This window comes from Phyllopteryx taeniolatus, chromosome 1 (genome assembly GCF_024500385.1).
Source record: "Phyllopteryx taeniolatus isolate TA_2022b chromosome 1, UOR_Ptae_1.2, whole genome shotgun sequence".
NCBI lineage: Eukaryota > Metazoa > Chordata > Actinopteri > Syngnathiformes > Syngnathidae > Phyllopteryx > Phyllopteryx taeniolatus.
The window spans coordinates 22,736,957-22,761,733 of record NC_084502.1 but is presented as its reverse complement, the minus strand read 5'-3'; the positions used below and the strand labels follow the sequence as shown (position 1 = coordinate 22,761,733).

The 24,777-nt window shown below is 41.2% G+C and overlaps 1 protein-coding gene across 5 annotated transcripts in view; it reads right to left on the bottom strand.

Annotated features, from left to right (window-relative positions):
- Positions 1-24,777, bottom strand: part of LOC133481977 (copine-9) — a 92,423-nt gene that overhangs the window by 45,026 nt on the left and 22,620 nt on the right. For 4 of the 5 annotated variants that reach the window (XR_009789661.1, XM_061781428.1, XM_061781435.1 and 1 more), the window contains exons 3-6: positions 22,005-22,051; positions 15,477-15,580; positions 13,352-13,391; positions 11,556-11,632 (exon numbers count right to left, since the gene is read on the bottom strand). Coding sequence is in view for 3 of the 5 variants with exons in the window: in XM_061781428.1 (XP_061637412.1) it covers positions 11,556-11,632; positions 13,352-13,391; positions 15,477-15,580; positions 22,005-22,051 (268 nt within the window). In the remaining 2 variants the exon portion in view is untranslated. Of the gene's footprint in view, positions 1-11,555; positions 11,633-13,351; positions 13,392-15,476; positions 15,581-22,004; positions 22,052-24,777 lie in introns of those variants that run through there. The other variant, XM_061781443.1, reaches the window with a different exon arrangement.

Genomic DNA, 24,777 nt, shown 5'->3' with positions numbered 1-24,777 from the left:
CAGGAATCACTAATTTCCACATTAAAGCATGCCAACTGCTGACAGATCTGTGCTTTGCAAGCTAACAACTAATTATTGCCAGTTGGAAAATACACAAATGCATATTTACTCTGATTCTTCTCTTACGCAATACAAGTTAATTTTTTCTTTGTGCAAAAATGGGATTGAAAGACAGTAGGAAAAGTTTGACCTGGACTATTTATTTTCTTCTTTACAGCTCTGCAAGATTAAATGTCACCCATTTCAACTTTGGGCTCAACTGGTTTAACAGGCCCCTCAGAAGCAGCAAGTGTTTTGTCTTCTGGCTCGCCTTGGCAGAGCAGGCCAAATGAGACTGGACCAGATGCCAGGTGATGCTTTGCTTGGACGTTGACCACAGGGGAGGAAAGTGTGTGTTTGTGTGTGAGAGTGTGTGTGTGTGTGTGTGTGTGTGTGTACGTATGCAGCTAGGTGGGTGGTCATGAGGGGGGAATAGATGGCTGAGTTTGATTGTTCAGAGTGGAACTAAATGGGAAACTGCTGGGATTTCAGTCTATTTTTCATTGGCTCGCTGGAAAATAGCTTTGTTCATTTGGAAACCACTATATCATCAGGATTATAATTAATTGGTATGATTAAGCAATATTTTTGTCCCTTTTGCTTCAAGGATCTTCCCACAAATGACTTTCAACCCATTGTGGAAAAATTTAAATGGCCAACAGAGGGACACATGCATTTATTATTCGATGGATTAAAACCATTGTTTTTTAGTTTATTTCAATTATTTAGGAACAAGAAACTGCAATATGTAATACGTATTACAATTAAAAATATTGATATAAGTTGTTTTCAAACAATATAAAGTAAAATCCTATAAAAACTCCACGAATCATAGATTCTGACAAAACCTCTGATAAAGGCATTTAATATATGTTGACAATAATATATGATTCATATAGCAATTGATATCTAGAATGTATAATGTATAAAAAAAACATTCACAGAATTGTCAGAGGCTAAAAAAGCAAAGCCAATGAATGTACATCTCCAGCCAAAGTCGCAATACCACTAGAAAGTTGCATCTGGGATTGAGGGCCAATATAATAGAAATCAAAATACAGTATGATGTTGTGAGTTTGCCATGGCTAACTTGCATGAAGTTGGTGAGCAATTGCAGGTTAATACCTAATGGGATGGATAGATGGATAGATGACAAGAGGAGGTAGAGTTACTAAATATTGTGGCATTTAAATTACTTCATTGGCAAGGCTGATTAAATGTGAACTTCACCTTGAATCTCAATGTTATCTTATGGAACCTTTAGCGCCCTCTCAGAGATAATGAGCGCTGGTCATATTCCAATCCAGTGACAATTACAATCTTCAAATGTGGGATTTTTTTTATTTTTTTTTTTTTTTTAGAGCACTCTCGGGCATTGTGTGATAGCCTTATAATTGAAAAAAGGGTGGATAAAACATGTAAGAAACTACTCAGCAATTGCTGCCGATGGTTAAACAAGTTATTAACTATAGTGCAAATGTTTTACCATCAAAGCTTTGACTGACCAAAGGGATGCAAAAGAGGAATCTTGAGACAAATGTTGATATATATTACTGTATTTTAAAATTATGGATGTTGTAAATAAACTTTCAACTTTCTTATGAAAAATTTTTGGTAAAAGACCACTTCAAATAACATCAACTTACTCAACTCCAGCCAAAAGTACTTAACAAATGCATTAGCCCACCTGTCAGTAGAGTATATAACTATAATTTGACATCTCAATCAATAAAGAATATTGCAGTTGCTAGGGGTGGACCAGTAATCGGTTTCATGAACATATGGTACTTTTCTATGGCTGACAAAGTTTTATTGCCCAATGCTTTTGGCATTTGTGCATTGGGTCACAGATCTGAAGTCATCCCACCAGCTGCCCACATTTACACACTCTGCCCTCCACCAACACACTTCACCAACAGACTGACCAGCAGCTCATGTGCAGTATCCTGACTGTTATTGTCGCATGACACACTGTTGTTTTTCTGTCACAAACTCACCAGAGGAAGGGAACATTTAAAAACACGATTCATCCAGTCTGCTTCACTTGAACACACACAAGCTTAACATTTTGATCATAACAAATGGCAAACACAATTGTCCTGCTAAAGGGAGTGGAGTGGGTGCCTGATGAATGTGTTCTCACAGTAACGTGTCAAAAAAAAAAAGTAGGAGTTATTAGCCAAGAGTTGCTATTTAGTTAATTAGCGTGAAGAAAATATTATCCCCTCACACACTAACCTCCCAACCCATTTGGAACATGAACAAAATGTATGTATGTTTGTGATTTTTAAAACGTTATTAAAATCCTTGCTTTTCTTAAAATGTTTAACTAAATTATTGTTCCTGCTCTCTTTCATTAAGATGCGTGAACATCAGTTGTCGTTACAATTTAACATACAGTATGCTGAGTTTTTACCTTTACATAGAGAAAAGACTGGCATGACTGGTACCTAATCCGTTGTTTCCCTGCATTTGTGACTTTTTTGACTCGTAGAGTGGCTTTTTGAGCTTCCCAATAGTCTTTCTCTCCAAAAATGGAGAGGAACTCCATTTTTCAAGGGGACAATACAAGAAGGCAAAACATACATTTTAAACATTGCCACACATTAATCCCAAACAGCATCTAACAATCTAAATACAATTTTCATTTTATTGCCCCATGTTGATGTTCAAAGTTGTTCATTAAACTGACAAAATCATTCATCTTTGATCTATTATTTTGCTCTTTATTTCTACCTCAGGGCGGGTTCAGATAAACGGGTCATACTTCAGTAACCTCCAAAGAAGGTTATTAATTTCTAATAAGACAAAGACATGTCTTGTGTGAGAGTCGCAACTCGCTTCTGGGCAAGAAAAAAGAGAGCATTCCTGTCTAATCCCAATCCACACAAGGATGTTTTGGCAGACAGTGGGATTATTAATAGATCAGCCTCAATTTTCCACCCTGACAATCAGGCAATTTCTGTATCTTTTGCTTGCTTTTTCCTCAGCTTTTTTTAAATCTCAATGGTTCATATCATACTCAGCGCTTCTAAATTCTCATGTTGAAAAACCTAAACTGTGTTAGTCTGTGTGTGAGCATTCTCTCAACCAATTTCAGTTTAAAAATAAACTCCAGTATCTCCTGCTCCCACAGCACAGTATGCGGATCCACGCCGTATATCCCACGAACCCCCATATTTATCTTTTCAAAGAGAGTGCATTTTGAATCATTATTACACATTTGCCACCTCATTTGATACCCCATATTTTGGTCGCCATAGCAACACATAGGTAAGTGGAAAGGAGTGCTTAGTTTGCCACGCAGCATGGAGTCCGTTTCTAAAAGTGGTGACCCTTTTAAAAGCAAACACCCACTGACATGAGGAGGCAACCAGAGCCATACACAATTTCGAAGTGCAGGTCTGAAAATGCAAGGAAAAAAAATCCAATACATTTTGTACATCGTGTATTTTTCTACATTTTGGTTTTGTGTAGGCACCTGAAGTGCAGTCTTCTAAATCACAGCACATATAGCGAGGACGAATCTGCTCAATTCGGCCTCTCATCCTCCTCTTCTATCAATTGCTTGTATCTCAGCATCGATATCCTCCCCCTCTCTCTGCTCTACTGGGTTGCCAACTTTCACATGCCTACCTTTACGTGCCTCTCTTCATTCCCACCTTGTTTCTTCCCCCGGGCTTTACTGTGTCTGGTCTACTAGAGACTCCTGGCAGCTGTCTATCCCCGGCAGGTCGCCGTCAAGAGACTCCAATCGTACGGAAAGAATAGTAATTGTGCTCATTTGGCCTCCAAAAAGCAAAACAAAACAAAAGGTCTGTTGCTTCAGGCTGCTCTGTTTGCATCATTTCATTTGTTTTCCCCAATGCTCAGATTGTGGTGGAGATGGAAATTTAATATCCAAGCCATCAAATTAAGGTGTATTGTGGACTCAGCATCCAGAGAATCATATGACACAATGATATTCTTGGGTTTTCGGCTGCGTGTTAGTCTGTGTGTTTATTAGCAGGATTAGGCGCACGCACACATGCACGCATGCACGCACCCACACACAGACACACGCACAAACACACACGCTCAAACATGATCGTGAATAAAAGGTACAGATCCTGCGGCGATTGCATCAACATCAAACATGCTTTGTTGTCCTTGATTTTTTTGGCCAGCAGTAAACTGATTGCAATGTGCATTACTGCCTCCTACGGGAATGAAGTAGAACAGAATCAAGCAAGGAGTAAATGTGAATGTTGCTTGTTAATACATATAATTATTGAAATTGCAGTTGAAGTTTCCTGTAAAACTAAACACATATATTACAAAAACTAAACGCACATATTACAATTACAATTTCACCTATTGAATGTTCAAATACATCACAGGCTTCGTTTTTTTCTTCATTTTTGTTCACAAAAATTGCTAGGTCAAAGCTAACACACAATGAATGAAAAACACCTTTGACGAGCTAACAAAAATTAGCATTGAACTCACAGCACCCATATCTCTCAAAATAATGAATATTGGTACACAAACACTGTATAACCACATACAAACAGGCAATATAACAATACTCTGTCATATATGGGATCTTGTTCTTTCTTTCGGTCACGACCCACAGCTCGTGACCATAGGTGATGGTAGGAATGTAGATCGACTGGTAAATTGAAAGCTTCGCCTTTGGGCTTAGCTCCTTCTTCACCATAACGGACTGATACAAAGTTCGCATCACTCCAGATGCTGCACTGATCCGCCTGTCGATCTCCTGTTCCATTGTTCCCTCACTCGTGAACAAGACCCCCAAGATACTTGAACTTCTCCACTTGGGGCAGGATCTCATCCCCGACCCGGAGAGGGCGCTCCACCCTTTTCCAACAGAGGACCATGGTCTCAGATTTGGAGGTGGTGATTTTCATCCCAGCCGCTTCACACTCGGCTGTGAAGCGCTCCAGTGAGAGTTGGCGATCATGGCTTGATGAAGCCAACAGAACCACATCATCTGCGAAAAGCAGAGATGCAATACTGAGGTCAACAAACCGGACCCCCTCTCGCCTCAGCTGAGCCTAGAAATTCATTCCATAAATGTTACGAACAGAATCTGTGACAAAGGGCAGCCTTGGCTCACTGGAAACAAGTCTGGCTTAACTGCCAGCAATGCGGACCAAACTCTGACACTGGTTGTACAGGGACCGAACAGCCCGTATCAGAGGGTTTGGTAACCCATATTCCCAAAGCATCCCGCACAGGACTCCCCAAGGGACATGGTCGAACCTCCTCTCCAAGTCCACAAAACACATGTAGACTGGTTGGATGAACTCCCGTACACCCTCGAGGACCCTGCTGAGGGTGTAGAGCTGGACGAAACCACAGTGGTCCTCCTGAATCTGAGATTCAACTTCGCCACAGACCCTCCACTCCAGCACCTCTGAATAGACCTTACCAGGCAGGCTGAGGAGTGTGATTCCCCTGTAGTTGGAACAGACCCTCCAGTCCCCCTTCTTAAAAAGGGGGACCACCACACCAGTCTTCCAATCCAGAGACACTGCCCCCGATGTCCACGTAATGTTGTAGAGGTGTGTCAACCAGGACAGCCTCACAACATCCAGAGCCTTTAGGAACTCCTGGCAAATCCCATTCACCCCCGGGGCCTTGCTACCGAGGAGCCTTTTAATCACCTTGCTGACCTTAACCCCAGAGATAGGAGAGTCCGCCTCAGAAACTTAAGACTCTGCTTCCTCATGGGAAGGTGTGTCGGTCGAATTGAGGAGGTCTTCGAAGTATTCTCCCCACCGACTCACAACGTCCCGAGTCAAGGTCAGCAGTGCCCCATCCCCACTATACACACCACACTGTTTGTAGTATTGACGGTGCATTGCTTCCCCCTCCTGAGACGCCGGATGGTGGACCAGAATTTCCTCGAAGCCTCACCGAACTCCTCCCAAATTTTGAACAATTCCGTTTTTTACTTTCAATATGGGGTGCTGTGTGTACATTAATGAAATGAACTTAAATGATTTTAGCAAATGGCTGCAATATAAGAAAGAGTGAAAAATTTAAGGGGTCTGACTACTTTCTGTACCCACTGTAATGTATGTCAGTCCCATTTTCTGCTTGCATTTTGCCACATCGCCAGTAAACAGCAGCCAATTCTGGAACTAACAGACTTTGTCAACGACATTTTAAGTGACAAATGGAAACTATTTTGTTCAGTCCTGACTGTCCGTTTTATCCAATATTCGTTATATCGGGACCTGTTTTATCGAGTTTCCACTGTACTTCCGTAAACTCATGGTGCCTCATGTTTGTCTGCATGCGTATCACTTAACGGACCCATTCTGTCCACGTTGGAAGTTGCATTTGTCTTTTTAATGTGAACATATAAAAATATCTGATTTAACAAAAAAATCTGAATTCGGCATCATGCTCTGCAGTGAAAATGGAGACTGAATGTGATCTTCTAACATTTTATGACAAAGGGCCAGAAGCCGTCAAAAGATTTGAGGATGTCATGTGGAATACATTGTGGTTATCTACAAGTCACTATTGTGGGATTAATTTTAACAGGCCTAAGTAGTAAATTGTCCCATAGATCCATGCATCCAAAACATTTTTTATCATATTGTATCTATGAAATTTATAAAGATATATATTATATGACAGTGACTTTTAAAGTATGGTAGGTAAGAATCACAGCATCTATAACCAAATACACAGCACTTTTTACAAAAAACAGATGAACTGAAGCAGTCACAGTCCTCCTCAGTCCTATTGAACACCCATAGCCAAAGCACAGGAAGCGTCATTTTAATTTCATTTTACTATACTTAAGGGTAGTGTTAATGTTCAAACGCTGCAAAATTTTACAGTAGCTTAATTTTTTTTAAATCGAGTATGTGGTGGTTCGGCCAGCCTCGTCTTATTTTGGTGGGCTCATTTCCTGCACCACACTGTTTGTAGTTTACGTTATTGTTTCAGGCTGGGCCGGGCAGCTTCTGGAGAGACACTCATTCTTGCGCACCTGCAAACAATCCGCAGTCAAGTGGGTTTAAAGAGCCTGCCGGATTGACGAGCAGGCGCCAGATGATTTCCGCTTCCACAAGTGGTACTTCGGCCTCCACGCCTGTTACCGGTATATCCTTTTGTCTGAAATTCCGGGTTTTGATTCCTTGTTTGTTCCCCACCAGTGCTTTCCAAACTTCTCGCTCAGCCTGGCTCCACGTTGTCTCAAGTCTCTCTTCTCCTCAACCGACCCAAGAACCACCTCTGCCCTGGTGATCAGCTTTCTTACCTCGCCCCAGCAACCCACCCAATTGCTGCTTACCCTGTGACTCTGTACATATAACCCCCCTGATATATTAAACAAAACAACCACTCTAACCATACGCCTCCTGTTTGTTTTTGGGTCTACATCTGCAGCACTAAAGACACCCGTAACAGAGTAGTCTTTTTTTTTTTTTTTTTTTGTACTTTTCATGTATAGCACAGTACAATGCAATACATTTTTTTAAGGATAGTTCAGTTATATTTAACTTTTTGGACAATGCATTTGCATGTAAACTTTAAAAATGTTTTCCTTTGCAATAAATTCTAATCGTACAATTATTTAGGTGCAGCTATTTAATTTCCTATATTGAAACGGTGTTAGTGTTCAAACTGTGCATAATGAAACCCTGACTTACAAAAATAAATCTAGTTTTTAGGAAGAAAAAAAATCAGGCTCATTTTTGATGGACACGTGGTGGATTACATTTTGTGCAAACGATGTAATTTGAAGGAGGTTACTGACTGTAAACTAGTGGTAGGGGAAAGTGTAGCCAGACAGCATAAGATGGTGGTGTGTAAGATGACTCAGGTGGTGGGGAGGACAAGAAGACAAAGGAAGAGCAGAGAACCAAGTGGTGGAAGCTGAGAAAGGAGGAGTGTTCTGCGGCTTTCGAGAAGAGGTGAGACAGGCTTTCGGTGGACAGGAGGAGCTTAGCCTATGAACATATGAGTATCAGATTGTTAAATATAACTACTCATGTTTTCATGTTTAAAGTGCTTTTCAGAGCACCTTATTAAGAAACTGAGGATGAAAATAACTACATAAAATGTAATGTCTTGGCACTGATCTCTTCTTTTTAGAAAGTCCAACATCAAGTTTGTCTTCTTTTTAGGAAACTGTAACAATTTTAACTAGGGACGTTCAACACCACATTTTTCCAGACCAATACCAGTATTCATTCTTGAGTACTCACCGATACTTATAATAAATCAAATTTCAATTAACACGACAGATGAATATGAACAAAGACCTTTCTTCATTTTTCTCTTTCCTTCTTTCTTTCTTTCTTTCCTTTGCTCTTTCTTTCTTTCTGATGCACACGATGACTCGCCAATGTGTAAAACCACTGCAGTGTAGCGTGCCAAATACTGGCGAGGAGGACTTACTCAATGTCAGATTTTTTTGATTTTTGCCTTAAGTATCAGTGGCTGGTATTGGCAGCCTTCATGAGTTCCCGATACCTTGAAATAAGGCCGGCATCGGCCCAATACAGAGTGTCAGTACTCGCCCATTCCTAGTTTTAACAGTCTGAATTATGCTATAAATCTTTTACTACCTGTCCATGACCCACCCAAAATCGGGATGGAAAGAGGTGCGGGTTGCGGGCTCCAACAAAAACTTCGCTTGGGCCCCAATTTGGTCAGGGGCGGCCCTAGTTATGTGACAGAAGAGTCTATGCTATTGATGAAGGGCAACATCTATAAGACAGTGGTGAGGCCAGCCATGATGTACGGATTAGAGACAGTGGCACTGAAGAGACAACAGGAAGCAGAGCTGGAGGTGGTGGAAATGAAGATGTTGAGGTTCGCTCTCGGAGTGACCAGGTTGGATAAAATTAGAAATGAGCTCATCAGAGGGACAGCCAAGGTTCGATGTTTTGGAGACAAAGTTAGAGAGAGCAGACTTCGATGGTATGGACACGTCCAGAGGAGAGAGAGAGTGAGTATATTGGTAGAAGGATGATGTTGAGAATTATTTGGGGTGGTAACTTGGTGTAAAATGTTTGCGAGCCAGTGTTATATGACAGCCCTTACACCGCTGTGTAATTTGTAGCCAAGTGTTACTTGAAAGTAGAGTAGACAAGCTGAGACACTGAACAGACTGCTGTCAAGCAAGCAGCACAAGTTTCCACATTTTACAAGGAACAGGGTATTCATTGGGCTATGGATGTTTGATACACATACTAGGCTGTGGAGGCTGGTCAACAGAGGGTGCTAGGGTGCCGCACCACCTGGCAAAAAAATACATCCATCCATCCATTTCAACACCGCTTATCCTGGTTAGGGTCACGGGACGCTGGAGCCTATCCCATCTGATTTCGGGCGAAAGGCGGACTACACCCTGAACTGGTCGGCAGTCAGTCGCAGGGCACATAAGTCAGGCGAGTGTACCACTACACCATCAGTGACTCGGCAAAAAAATAAATAGAAATATTGATAATATAATGAAAAATAAATTATATATGTGTTTTTAGGTGAACGGGATAAAAAAACAGAAAATGAGTCTGAAATCATGACGGACCCCTCATCTGGCATCTCGGAGCACAGAAACATTTACCTATTGACTCACGTTAAAAGTTTCACTTGCGCAGTAGCTTATTTTTAATGCAAAAGAAAAAGCCTACTTTAAAAAAAACATGATTAAGACTAAAATGTTGGGAATGTTTTTACGCTGTGTGACTGTTGTTTAGTGTGAAAGAGACATTTTTTTGCCGCGCTGAAAGCAGACCTCGCTCTTCAGATGGCTTAAGAATGGCATTTGGCTGCAGTTTAACCATCATGACTGTATGGTTCAGTGGTTAGTACCTATGGGATTAACAGTGGCTGGTGATGGTTTATGGTAGCGTGCGTTTGATCCCTGGTATCCCGCCAGAGTAGCATTGGGCCGCATTTGCGGAGATATTCTTAAAATGTGCAGTTACACAAAACCACCGTCGGATTTATGACACGTGCGTACCGGCCAATTTCCTTGTCACCACCGTGCGTATGTTATTGAATCAGAATGAATTCTAAATGACAGCCTCGTGCCATCTTGATAAACCAAACCCCTATTTCCTGATAAAAGAGCACCTGTTTGATGCATCTAAGCAGATGTGAAGAGGTTTAAAGTTGAGAGAGATGGCCTCAAAACTTTAATAACTTTCTTAATCTTTAGCCTATTTTCAAAAGGTTGGTAGCATTGGAAAGCTTGTTAAACAGAAACTTACAACATATAATATTGATGTTAATCATTTTTAATTAATTCCAAAGTTAAATTAGAGAATGCGGCACAAAACATACAGAAAAAAAAAATAATTAAGAACCGTGAACGAACAAACTCTGCATAAGTTGTTAAAATACACGGTAAGGAATAAATATAGCACAGCCAAGAGGCATTTGTAGTGGATCAAAATGCATGTACAGGTAATTACTGTTGGAGGCAACAGAAATATGTGAGCCATATGCTGGTCGAAGTTACGTCACAAGGAACCACACCACCTGCGGGTTCACATCAATACAAATCGATCAATTTACATCACATTTTGCAGAATCACAGCAAAATCTAATTCAGATTATTGTAGGGATTTGAAAGAGTAACTAACTGAACAAATCGTTTTCTCACACAACTTGCTCACTGTTGGACCACTGCCAACAGCCACAGCCAGCAGCGGATACACACATATAGACAGTACATTGACATATAGCACATAGTTCATTAGCACTTGAACAGAACAAGGGTAAACATGATGAGAGGTGTCCTTTTCATGGTTCTTTTAGACATTAGTCAACTCACAAGCAAATTCTCCATTTGATGTACTATCGTCAGTTAGTATTATCGTTTTATATAAACGTAGTTTTAATATGTTCTGCATCTTGGGTGAAAGATGTGTGTTTGACATTTTTTCAAAAGCTGATCATAATTTGTGTGAATGAATGGTCTGAAGAGGTTCTAAATTTGTTCATAGAGTACGCACAAATTCAAGTATGAACAACACTGATGAATCACAGTTTTGTACAGCTAATGTGCGTAATCACGATTTAAGCACAAATTTGTGCATCCACACTGTGAGATCCATTGTGTTTACTTTTGGCTTTTAAAAACATTGAAAAGCCTTTCATAATTCAAATGTCATGTAATAGTTTTGTTAAAATGCAACATTATTTATAAAGTAAATTTTAACAACAACCATCTGCTATTCAACACGACCATCATTCAGTTTCCTCACCTGAGACCTTTATTTTGTTCCTGTGCACCGTGCACTCCAGTACACAGACGTTTTTAGTATGATCTTGCCTCTGACATTGTGATCTAATAAATGAAACCAGTGGAGGCTATACACACTTCAACAGTAAGCTGGGTATTACAGCTTCGATTTCATCAGAGGCCAGCCATAAATATTCATGAGCATGCATTTTATAATCATTCACCACAATAGTAAAAATGGGGAATTCATTGGCTAATTATATTATTAAAAACAAGATTAGGTTGCACGACTTACGAGAGAGTCCTCTCCAGCCGCCCTCCTGTGGAGCCAATGATTTCCCCAAGGGTGCAAAACGTCTGGCCCAAAAAATCCTGAAAAAAAAAAGAAAAACGTATGATGACTTGCATTGTGGAGTAAAGACATGATGGTGGAGCCTCTGTCAAACACAATCAATTCCGGGACAAGAGTTGACTGGATTTTAAAAATAAATAAATAAATCCTTGGTCAAAGTGTTGCCATCATAAAAACCTGGATTAACTGTACAGGCAATGTTTTAAGGCACATCCAGCCATCCATCCATCCATCTTCGAGCCCGCTCACTACAAGTGTGCTGGAGCCTATGCCAGCTGACTTCACCAGCCAATTGGGTACATATAGACAAACAACCATCCACACTCACGTTCACACCGAAGGACAATTTAGAGTTTTCAACTAACTTTCAAAAAACTGATCATGCAAATTCTATACAGGAAGATCAGAGCCCGGATTCTAACCCTACCTTATGAACCGTCTAGCATTTTAAGGAACATTTGAATTCTAATTTGATCTTAAACGTTATACATTTGTCTAAATAAGTTACCAACTTGTAACCAGATTCAATAAAAACAAAAAGACTCCTTTTTGATGCATTGACATGTTATGTCTCTACAATGACAATAAAGATTCTAATCCTAAATTCTAAAAACTAGATTCAGAGAAATGATCTTTCCTTCCTTGTGGAGATATTCAATAATTTGTATTTTTAAAACCTCTTTAATGAACAAGAACATGCTAAATTCACATAGAAATAAACATACATGACAGTGGACATGCACTACTGGAAACATGTCAGAGTGAGGGTGCGACACACAAACAAGCGTCCCGGGCAATTGGGGGTTGATAGAGTCTTGCTCAAGGAAGCAAAGTAGCTTGTCTTCACAAAGACACATATGGCACCTTTCCTTCCAAAAATGAGTGGTCAACTGGGGTCGAGGGGGCTGCTGCCGGACAGCCAGGGGCCCCACAAATGCTCAGGGCTCCTGGAAAGTTGTCCACTTTTTACACCCTGTTCAACGCCCCTGTAACAAGCAGTCCCGATTTCTATACTTTTGTCAAAAAATGGGAGTTGAATGCTCACTGTATCATCCCTAGTACTCAGAGAGTGGCATTTCTTCAAATGGTAATTTGAGTAAATTGTGACCACACTACATTTTGAGGGGTTTGTTGCAGCACTTTTACTTTTATCACTGCATGACAAACAAGTCAAGTTTAAAACCTGCCTCCACATCAGAAGAAAAAAAAATGTCTAGAAAAACAACCAAGACAGGATGAAACATTAGACATCTTTTGTTTTGTGTCGTAAACAGGTATGCCACAATAATACATATGTTTAGCACCAGTAAATGTCCTGACACAATGTGGTGTAGCCTCAAACATGAGGGAGAACACTACGAAGGAGGCAAACTCTCTGGCTTGGAGCGGTTTGTCCTTGATGAGATGAGATGAAAGAATGAGAGAAAAAGCAATGAAGCGGACTATTTCAGAACATAAATCATGGAATGAGTGGAGAAGGATGTCCACAACAATGTACTTTAATCATAAACCACTCACTTTCTGCTCTCCGGCATGATTGATAGCATGGAGAATAAAAAAAAAGGAACATTTGTCAATAGAAAGGCTCACGTTACATTGAGTTCTGAATTGCACTCTATACCCACTGAGTCACAACATTGCTGTTGTTCAGTCCAATACTGTAAATGAGGTTACACTGAGAATGGGACCTATCAGCTCTGAGTTAAAAGTGTCAGTTGACGTTGACATACTGAACTTACGTGTTTGGAAATGTTGCAGCTTCGGGAGTCCACATTGTACCTAGCAGAAACAAAGATGTGAAAAGAGTGTGACAAAGCCAGTTGAGGTTAAGATTTAAAAGTGTCACTTGTAGCTCATTAGCAGTGATACAGTATATTGTTTATTAATAATTTGGGAGTGTTTCTTCTGCATTTTGCAGTATTTTCAATAGAGGTGACTTTTGAGAGGAACACTAAAAAGAGCTGTGGCCAGATGTAAGTAAAGTTGTAGCTTTTTGAAAGTGAGAAACACTTCTTGGGTACTGATAATGATCAATGCCAAGGTCTACCAGTTTCATAGACACTTCTGCAATAACCAAATCTGCTCAAATTACTTGGGGTGGGGTAAATCATCGCGGCTGCTAGCTTGTCTCTGCCAATGCTGTTGCTTGGCATGTGCTACAAAACTGACCTTTGAACTTGACTCCACCCATTTTCTTTACCGCTTATCATCACTGCGGTCGCAGGCTGCTGGAGCCTATCCCAGCTATCTTCGGGCGAGAGGCGGGGTACACCCTGAACTGGTCGCCAGCCACTCGGAGGGCACATAGAAACAAACAACCATCCGCACTCACTTTCACACCTACGGGCAATTTAGAGTCATCAATCAACAGAGCACGCATGTTTTTGGGATGTGGGAGGAAACCGGAGTGCCCGGAGAAATCCCAGGCAGGCACGGGGAGAACATGTAAACTCCACACAGGCGGCGCCGGGATTTGAACACCGGTCCTCAGAACTGTGAGGCAGATGTGCTAACCAGTCGTCCAACATGCCTGAACTTGACTTATTTTAACAAAATATATATTGTCAGTTCCAAATTAACAGTAACGCAAGTGAGATTTAAAAAAGAAGAGACAGAAAAAAGCTTTTTATTTTTTTGTTTTAAGAATAGCAACCCAAAAATGGACTCATCTTACTGGTGGGCTATTTTTAGAACACTCAATGGAACTCTGGATAACTACATTATTTCAATGTGACATTTAAAATGTACTGTATTTCTGCAAACAGTGACAACATCACATGTGTTTTGAGTGCCCAAATCATGCTCAGATTTTGATATAACCTCTCCCTTCATGCTTAAAGAGTCACTGATTGCATGTACATAATTTAGCTGTTATTCAGAATTGCATTTTTCACAGTGATGTTGTCTGCTTGCAGCTCTATTGAGCTCCAGGCAGTTCCTCATTCAGACAGCTTGTGTATGTTTTACTGCCAGAAAAATAGACACTGCACAAACGTATTGCAAAATCTAAATGAGAGATAAAAATGTCTACTCTTCAGTGGGTTTCAATGAGAGTTTAATAAACAGTTAATTCAGTTTCAGAGCTCTTAGTGCCATGAGGCACATTAGGCCGCAAATGTGGTTTCTGTGATCCGTAGTTTTTTACAGGAGCAGGTGATCGGCCCACTGCCCAACCCCAGCACCTGGTATTCCTAGGTGGTCTCCCATCCAAGTACTAACCAGGATCGGCCCTGCTTAGTAGTACGGGGCAAAAAACAGTTAATAGTGGCCAATAATTTTCAGTTATTCTCATGACAATACAAGGCAACTGAAATGGTTTAGTCAAATTCTAGATGACTGCAAAATGCAACCACAATGATAAACATAATAATGAAAAACAAAATGAATATGGCACTTTTTTGACACAGCTTGTGTATTGGATCTCATTAAGCTGTGCAAGAGCGTAATCATAGGTGAGAGTACACTCTCCACAAACCAAGAATATGAAAATGTATACAAATTTTTGAGGTACATTTCTTCATTCACTGTCTTCAGTTTCATCAAAGCAATTTGAACAATAATTACAAAGTGCATACCCTACTGATGAGCTAAAGTGGAATTTGAGTGACCTTTGATGGCTATTGATTAAGTATAATAAAGGTTAGTGAAGTTAAGTGGGTATAAAAAAAAAATTATTAAATCAGTGAGGCCACAAGTGACTAACTTTTTTTAATCGAATAACGATTGAATTGAAATTAAGCATTAACAAGCCAGTTCATTGCTACCCTACTGAATAAAAATGTCTTTTCACTAAGCTGAGATGTGATGCAACAGAGTCACTTCAGATTTATTTGGGGAATTTGAATAAAACATCAGATTACTTACACATCAAACCTGAGATTTTGTTTTTCTTCAAAGAAGAAATCCAAGACAAACTTCCTGACAAAATCAGGATTCCGGGTGTTATCAATCACCTCTGTCCGGCCAGACTACAACAATGGAAAAGTCAATACATGTGATTAAACTTACTCAAAAAAGAAAGAAAAAAAATTAAAATAAGACAGTCACATTAATATCATTACATTTGTCACAGTGGATACACACAAATACCTATTTAAAAAAAACAAAAAAAACGTCTCAAAAAAATAACTGAGCTTTGTGGTTAATGTCGTGTCCCATGAGAAGTCAGAGGGCTATTTAGAGCAAGAATAGAGACTCTGTCCCACACAAGTCCAGGTCCCAACCTCCTTTCTGGGCCAAGAGATCTTTTCATCTCCCTCACAATCACACCACCACTAATTCCCCCAGTGGACTACCAGCCTCGCCTCCAAGTCTGGCCCGAAAGCACCATGTAATGAGCTATTGATTTCGGCACTGCCTTGCCAGAGCTACAATACCTCGACTCGTGTTTTTAGTGCCCCGGACACATAGGCGATGCTATCAACTGTGTCCTCACCCTATTCATTATCAAGGACTCACATGGAAGTGCCCTGGACCTTAGAACCCACCTGCCGTATTGACCCTCAAGCAAATCCCTATTGGTTTCAAATTTCAATTGGTAGTAGTTATTTTTTTAATAGTTGTATTGTAGGTGAAGCAATCTGGGACATTTTATGACAACCAAAATATTTAAGGTTTCACATCGGCAACAGTAAGACTGTCACCTTCATACGATTGTAAACTGTCATCTGGGAGGCTAGGTGATGTATTTTATTTTATTTTTTAATAGACAGTAGTTTTCTCTTGAAACTCTTCTTTTCTTGGATTCATCAAATATAGCTTGATAAATCTTGGTGCCATGTGTCGCACAACGGTGGCTGTGACGCATATTTTGACCGAACAAAAAAAAAGAAGCTTAAAGGAAGAAGAAAGATCAAGATATTATTCCATCCATCCATCCATTTTCTGTACCGCTTATCCTCACAAGGGTCACGGGCGTGCTGGAGCCTATCCCAGCTATCTTCAGGGTACACCCGGAACTGGTCGCCAGCCAATCGCAGGGCACATATAAACAAACAACCATTGAACCCCGGTCGTCAGAACTGAGAGGCAGACCTGCTAATCAGTCGTCCACTGTGCCGCCAATATATTATTCATATTTAGAAATACATGTGAAAGAGAAACTAACTAAAATTGGAAAATAAATACAGTAATGAGTATTGTTCCGACGATGAAGCCGCGTAGTTCCCAGAAAGCATTGCGCTGAATCTGAATGCATGAAGCTTTAGTGTCAAACTGCCATCACAACTGAAGCCTGATTTAGACTCAGGTTTAAGTGAACAGATATAGCACAATAAAGGGGTACAGTACATTTTTATTCAATGAGAAAAAATATATATTCACTAGGTCTTAGAATGGAGGGATGTGCTGCTTCTCATGAATCTATATTTGATCTTTTGCATTCTAATTCCAAATGCACAGACACTATACAATACAATATCTGAACAACACAACTATGTCATGGTCAAAGTTTAGTGATGCCATCTGAAGACAACAGCACATTCGCTAAGCTCCACTGGCTCACTGGCTTTTCTTCAAATCAAACTGACACACTGACCTTTCAGCTGATCAGTTTTATTCTTGTCAAATTTAAAAGTGTTTTCTCTTCGTCCAATGTCAGCTGTCATACAGGTATTGAGGAAAAATCATCTCACTGCAGATATCCTGCCACCACATATCCAGTCTGCGGATTGAACTTTCCTGTCATGAAGGTGATGCAACCATCACGAGTTTCCAGGCTCAGGGGAAGAATGTCACACACAGTGTTGCTTTCTCTCTATCCCAATTTGTCTCTCGGTCGGAAATGTAATTTCAAAAGCCAACAGGATTTGTCTGGCTTCCATGCATGGTCATTTGCTCCTGACACAAAAAAATTGTGCACCCTATCTGATGACCATATGTTTACTCTGTAGATTGCGATTCCAGTCCCTTTATGACTAAATCATGACACAAGGAATAAGGAACATGCCAACCAGGGATAGTCATTAAACAACGATTTTGATTTGAATACTCAAACATTCGGATTAATTAAAGGTTATATTGTCTTGTAAGCCTTCCCTCGAAGCAATGGAGGAAAAAAATACTTCACAATTTGGCAACAAAGAGCAGAGGGTATACTTAAATATGCAAATGTGGAGTATATGCAAATATGGCAAAGTTGGCACCTTAATGCATCTTTTGATATCACGGGAGTTGGTGTTTTCATCCGCTGGACTAGGCTTTTATAGGTTGACAGTACTTGGCTTCTCCTGGGTAGTGCTCTCTAACTATCACTGATGAAACGTGAGGGAAGAAGCAAAATGAACTCAGATTTTTTTAGGCTTTATTCAGACTGCAGTCAAATCCAATTTTTTTTTTTTTTTTTTTATCAGATCAGAGCAAATCATTTTCAAGTGACCAGATCGTAGATATTTCATCCACATATCATCTGTCTGTATACTGACCTGTCTGCTTGGGTTGCTATGGCAACAATGTAGGTTTCAGTACATACGCTGTCGATGCCATATACAAACATTAAGTATGAACAGCAAAAAATACAAAAAATATTTTTAAAAAATACAAAAATCAAATAACTGTAAAACGATAAAAATAAGATCATGTCTTTACAAGTTATTGAAACATTGTTACTTGTACGTGGATTGTGAACCATGACGCTAATGACTTCTCCCAAAGCTAATTGGAGTTACCCAACCTAGAGTCCAATAAATGTAACGAGATAAGGCGTGACGGTTAAAGGTGCCCTGCCCTATAGATTTTTATTCTCAAAAAGCACTGCTCGATGTGAAGCATGCCTTGAAATACATTGGTACAGGTTTCAAGTTTGCAAAAGTGCACATGGATGTTCCACAGGGCTACAGGAAAACTACTGTGTTGACAGATGAAACCAGAAGTTTAGTTTTTTGGATGGTACAGAGAAAGAAAAAAAAGCACACCACGGTGTGTTCTAACTATAGGGGATCACACTCCTCAGCTTCCCTTGTAAGGTCTATTCAGGGGTGCTGGAGAGGAGGGTCCACTGGGAAGTTGAATCTCAGATTCAGGAGGAGCAGTGTGGTTTTCTTCCTGGCCGTGGAACCAGCTTTACACCCTCAGCAGGGTCCTCAAGGGTGCGTGGGAGTTTGCTGTTTTGTGGACTTGGCTTTCGTTTGCTGTTTTGTGGACTTGGCTTTCGTCCTGTGGGGGGTGCTTCGGAATTATGGGGTACCGAACCCCCTTATATGCGCAGTTCGGTCACTGTACCACCAGTGTCAGAGTTTGGTCCGCATTGCTGGCAGTAAGTCGGATTCGTTTCCGGTGAGGGTTGGGCTCCGCCAAGGCTGCCCTTTGTCACCAACTCTGTTCATAACTTTTATGGACAGAATTTCTAGACGCAGCAAGGCATAGAGGGGGTCCGGTTTGGTGGCCTCAGTATAGCATCTCTGCTTTTTGCAGATGATGTGGTTCTGTTGGCTTCATCAAGCCGTGATCTCCAACTCTCACTGCAGCGGTTCGCAGCCGAGTGTGAAGCGGTTGGGATGAAAATCAGCACCTCCAAATCTGAGACCATGGTACTCAGTCAGAAAAGGGTGGAGTGGGATGAGATCCTGCCCCAAGTGGAGGAGTTCAATTATCTTGGGGTCTTGTTCACGAGTGAGGGAAGAATGGAACGGGAGATTGACAGGCGGATCGGTGCAGCATCTGCAGTGATGCGGACTTTGTATCGGTCCGTTGTGGTCAAGAAGGAGCTAAGCCGAAAGGCGAAGCTCTCAATTTACCCGTCGATCTACATTCCTACCTTCACCTATGGTCACAAAGTGTGGGTCATGACCGAAAGAACAAGATCCCGGATACAAGCGGCCAAAATGAGTTTCCTCCGCAGGGTGTCCGGGATCTCCCTTAGAGATACGGTGAGCAGCTCAGTCATCTGGGAGGGGCTCAGTGTAGAGCCGCTGCTCCTCCGCATTGAGAAGAGCCAGTTGCGGTGGCTTGGGCATCTGATTAGGATGCCTCCTGGAGGCCTCCCTGGTGAGGTGTTCCGGGGATGTCCCACCGGGAGGAGACGCCGGGGATGACCCAGCACACGCTGGAGAGACTATGTCTCCCGGCTGGCCTGGGAATGCCTGGGGATTCCCCCGGAAGAGCTGGACGAAGTGGTTGGGGAGAGGGAAGTCTACTAAAGTTACTGCGCCCGCGACCCGACCCCAGATAAGCAAAAGTAAACAGATGGCTGGATGGATGGATGGAGGGTGATTCAACAGGACAATGAACCAAAGGACAGAAGTAAATCAACAACTGAATGGATTGTACAGAATAAAATACACCTTTTAGAGTGCCGCAGTCAGTGTCTTGACCTCAACCCAATTGAGATTCAGTGACATGATCTCAAAAGAGCAATTCACACCAGACATCCCAAGAATATTGCTGAACTTAAACAGTTTTGTAAAGAGGAATAGTCCAAATTCCTCTTGACCCTTGTGCAGATTTGATCTGCAACTATAGGAAACCTTTGGTGGAGGCTCAAAACCTTCCATCCATCCATCCATTTTCTGAGCCGCTTCTCCTCACTAGGGTCGCGGGCGTGCTGAAGCCTATCCCAGCTATCATTGGGCAGGAGGCGGGGCACACCCTGAACTGGTTGCCAGCCAATCGTAGGGCACATAGAAACAAACAACCATTCGCACTCACATTCACACCTACAGGCAATTTCGAGTTGTCAATTAACCTACCATGCATGTTTTTGGGATGTGGGATGAAACCGGAGTGCCCGGAGAAAACCCACGCAGGCACGGGGAGAACATGCAAACTCCACACAGGCGGAGCCGGGGATTGAACCCCGGTCCTCAGAACTGTGAGGCAGATGCTCTAAGCAGTCGTCCACCATGCTGCGGCTCTAAACCTCCATCCATCCATTTTCTGAGCCGCTTCTCCTCGCGAGGGTCGCGGGCGTGCTGGAGCCTATCCCAGCTGTCATCGGGCAGGAGGCGGGGCACACCCTGAACTGGTTGCCAGCCAATCGTAGGGCACATAGAAACAAACAACCATTCGCACTCACATTCACACCTACAGGCAATTTCGAGTTGTCAATTAACCTACCATGCATGTTTTTGGGATGTGGGATGAAACCGGAGTGCCCGGTCCTTAATCTCCACATCGGTGTGCAAAGTGAGCAAACGCCGCTCAACTATGACATTTGAGAGACCAGAGTGTGTACGCTCCTCCACCTGTGGTGATCTCAAAGGAGATTTCATATGATTTATGTTGTTCATACTTAATAAAGTCAAGATTGATTTGATAATTGGATTTGGATTTGCCAGTCTGAACAAGGCCTTTATTTGCCATTTTAAAGAAATAGCTATGCAAAACAACTGATTGAGAGCTCCTTAATCATGCCGCAAGATAATGACCCAAAACACACTGCCAAAACAACAAAATAGTTTATCAGTGGCAAAAAGTGGAAGGTTTTAAACTGGCCAAGACAACGTCCAGGTCTAAACCTTCTTTCAAGTAGCTTCGAAAGGGGAAACTGAAGGGAGTAACCCACTTCATCAAACAATAACAAAAAGTGACTGCGGTGAAAGCCTTGCAGAAAAAGGATATTGAAGTTTGGTGGATTTCAATGGGTCACATGCTTGATCCAGTTTTTGCAAGAGAAAATTATTTTCGACTACATATTAGGTTTCATTTTATTCATATAATCTACAGGTATTTTACATTTTACAATACTTTTGCTCATGTGAAAAATGGGTAGGTTTAAACAATGGGTGGTATCGTCTTAGTTCTATGTCAGAACCAGATGTAAATTCCTTAAAGGTCCTATATTTTGGCTATTTAGACCTCCATAGATTGACTCTTTAACATGGACTTAGTATAAAAGTGTCAATTTAAAAAAACACCTTGGTTTTGTCATAAGTGTGTCCAGAAAAGGCCCCTCTGACACCTACTTCTGTTTGACCAAGTTTTGTATCCTCTTTGTCCATATTTGGCTAAGACCACCCCCTTTGCTCTGATTGGTTGCCTCTGAGTAGAAGACCCACTTGTGAGAGCAAACGTGTTTGTCATGTTGACAGCGCAGGAGCGGAAAGAGATCTTCGCTAGTGACATAGATAAGCTTGAGAAATTCGAATGAACCTGATTTCAGGCCTCTCGGCGGAAAAATGTGTGGACGATTTTAATTGATATTTCACATGTTTACTGAGGCACCATAGAGCCTACATTATATCCCATCCATCCATCCATTTTCCGTACCACTTTATCCTCACTAGGGTCACGGGCGTGCCGGAGCTTATCCCAGCTATCTTCGGGAGAGAGGCGGGGTACACCCTGAACTGGTCGGCAAAATACTAGAAAAAGTTGGTCAACACAGGTATGTGATGTGTGTGTGTGGGGGGGGGACATTAGATGCAGGTATGTAATAAAAAGGAAAATGTTTCTTACCTCCCTCCACTCTTTGGTTCCGACAGCCTGCAAATATAGAACAACCACTGAAAAGAAGAGAGTTGGACAAGAATTAATTTAAACACAAAACAAGTACACATTGATTGAAGAAGGAACAAGGAGTGTGCAGGTCTCAAATCTTTCTCAACTGTAAAATAAATGAGTGAACAACAAGAATTTCTGACCAAATTACGGAAACATTATTGTAGTTGAACTCCTTCAAGGTTTACAGTAAATGTGAGCACATAATAACTTTCAAAGTTAAAACTCAAAGCGTCAGTTTGATGTGTAAATTGTTCTTCCGACAGTAAATTATTTTAAAAAGTGAATCAAAAGTCCTCCTGCTGGCTGCCGCCAGTAGTTATGACACAGTATATCCACAATGAATTCCATGTTTACAATAAAAAATTTAAACAAATGAGTGCAGAATATTTGAAAACATTAACCAAGCAAAGCTAAATTTACACAATCATGTGTGATTATAATTATTTAAGTTGAACCATTGTTTTTTTTTATTATTTGAGAGTTTTAGGTTGTTGTTTTTTTTTTACATACTTTTTTATTTAATTTGTGAAAACAAAAACGAAAAAAAAAGACACATCAGACATTGAATTTACAATCTGTAAATAAGTAGAAAAGCATTAGTTCCAGTATATACTGTATACTGTATATACAAAGCATTTTCGTATGGTTTCCTCACAAACCACAGCTTTCGTTTCTGAGCTACATAAATAAGCTATAATGGAGCAGCAGCAGCCAAATTATAAACCCACAAATTCATCACTTTGTCATGATAATATTAAACACAAAACACAAATGTGCTTGCCTATGGATACAAACAACACTCGCTAGAGCCTCTAATTAGATGTTTTAATAATCGGTCAAGTGTTGCTTTTTGTGTTTCGCTGGGAACAATCAACCACTGTATGTTTCTCTGAAATTCATTAGCTGGAATGAACTTCAGACAGTTTAGGACCAGCACACGATTAAAACCATATTTTCTCTCCTAATGAGCAATTAACTGAGGAGAGATAACAGAGAAAGAGCAGAAGGCAGGAAGCTTTTGGAGTAATACATCTTTGGCAGAAATTGTTAGATTGTTAGCCATATTTTTTTCAATGGGTTTTGTTAATCTAAGTATCATAAATGAATGACTGTGGACAAGAGGGAGAAAACATTGGAAGCAAAGAACACAGGCGATTCAATCCATAAGTCAGCCCCTGATTCTGTCTCTACTCCAACATGTAAAACGTTGTCCAAGCGATCAAAAGCATTTTGTCTGCAATCAAAGTCAGGGGACCTTCGTATCTTTCCAAGGTTGCAAAGTAACAGCACCAAAGCACGGCAGCGACATCAGACTAATCCAATGGAGTGTCGGCCAAAGAACCTGACTGATTACCTCTTTTATGGAAAGTGACTGAGAGAGGAAAGTGTCCATCTGGTCAGCCTCAGAGCAGCCAAATCACTAGGCTACTCATTGCCAGCACATGAAGGCCTACTTCTAAATACAACTCTTGACAATAGACTACAGGACAGGACCCAGGCGACTTAGACTGAAGTTGAATGCAACCACAAATCACATTAAGGTCTCGTGTATATGCAGAGCCACGGAGTCCAGCAGTGGCACAGCAGATGATGTCTGGAGGAATCACCTTTCCAATCATTGTCCCGTTGGCTGGGAATTTCTACTTTCAGCCTCTTGAATTAGCGTAATAAAAGCTGCTTGCAAAGAGGTGGGCTGGATAGGTGTGACGAAATGAGGGGTGGATATTACAAATGATTCACTATATGGGGAGAATGCAAACCATTTTAACCAGTTGGCATAAGTGCGTTTGGATTTTTTAATTCAAATGCACCTGTAATTGTATGTACAATTCCGAACAAACACACACAAAACATTTTCATAGACAGCGCATGTGCAGCAGAGCGCAAATGCCGGCGGATCCTGCTTTTCGTGCAAGTGCAAGGCTCGCGCGTTTGCCAATTTGGTAGCCCTGTCTGCATCAAGCTGGGCTTTCTGGCGCAGAGAGGGAGTGTCAATTTGGTGACAGAAAGTCAGTCTAAACTTACGCCTGCCCAGTGTACGTTTTGGTGAATTAGACAGATAGTGAGCAACGCAGATATCTTTAAGTCACCAGCGGTTATCACCAACTCATTGCTCACATTGTCTGTTGCCACACCATGGGCAGAGCAGTGATAACGCTGTGATTACGCATCGTCCTCTTTTGCATGGAGAATGGTGAGACTGTCATTGCGTCACATTTAAAGGTCTCATATTTTGGCTATTTAGACCTCCATAGAGTGACTCTCTAACATGGACTTAGTATAAAAGTGTCAATTTCATTTAAAAAAGTACCTTGGTTTTGTCATACAAGTGTCCAGAAAAGGCCCCTCTGTTTGACCCAGTTTTTTATCCGCTTTGTTTATTTTTGGCTAAGACCGGCCCCTTTCCTCTGATTGGTTGCCTCCGTGTAGAAGACCCACTTGTGAGAGCACTCGTGTTTGTTATGTTGACAGCGCTGGTGGGAGCAGAGAGGTAGGCGATCCTCGCTAGTGACGTACTGTAGATAAGATCGAGAAATTCGAATGACCTGATTTCAGGCCTCTCGGCAGAAAAACATCTGCGACCCCGGAATGCATAAACGATTTTAATTCATATTTCACATGTTTACTGAGGTACCATAGAGCCAATATTACATCCCAAATATTATAAAAAGTAGGTTTGGCAAAATTCGGGACCTTTAAAGGGAATGAGAGGGGCCGCTTCCATTGG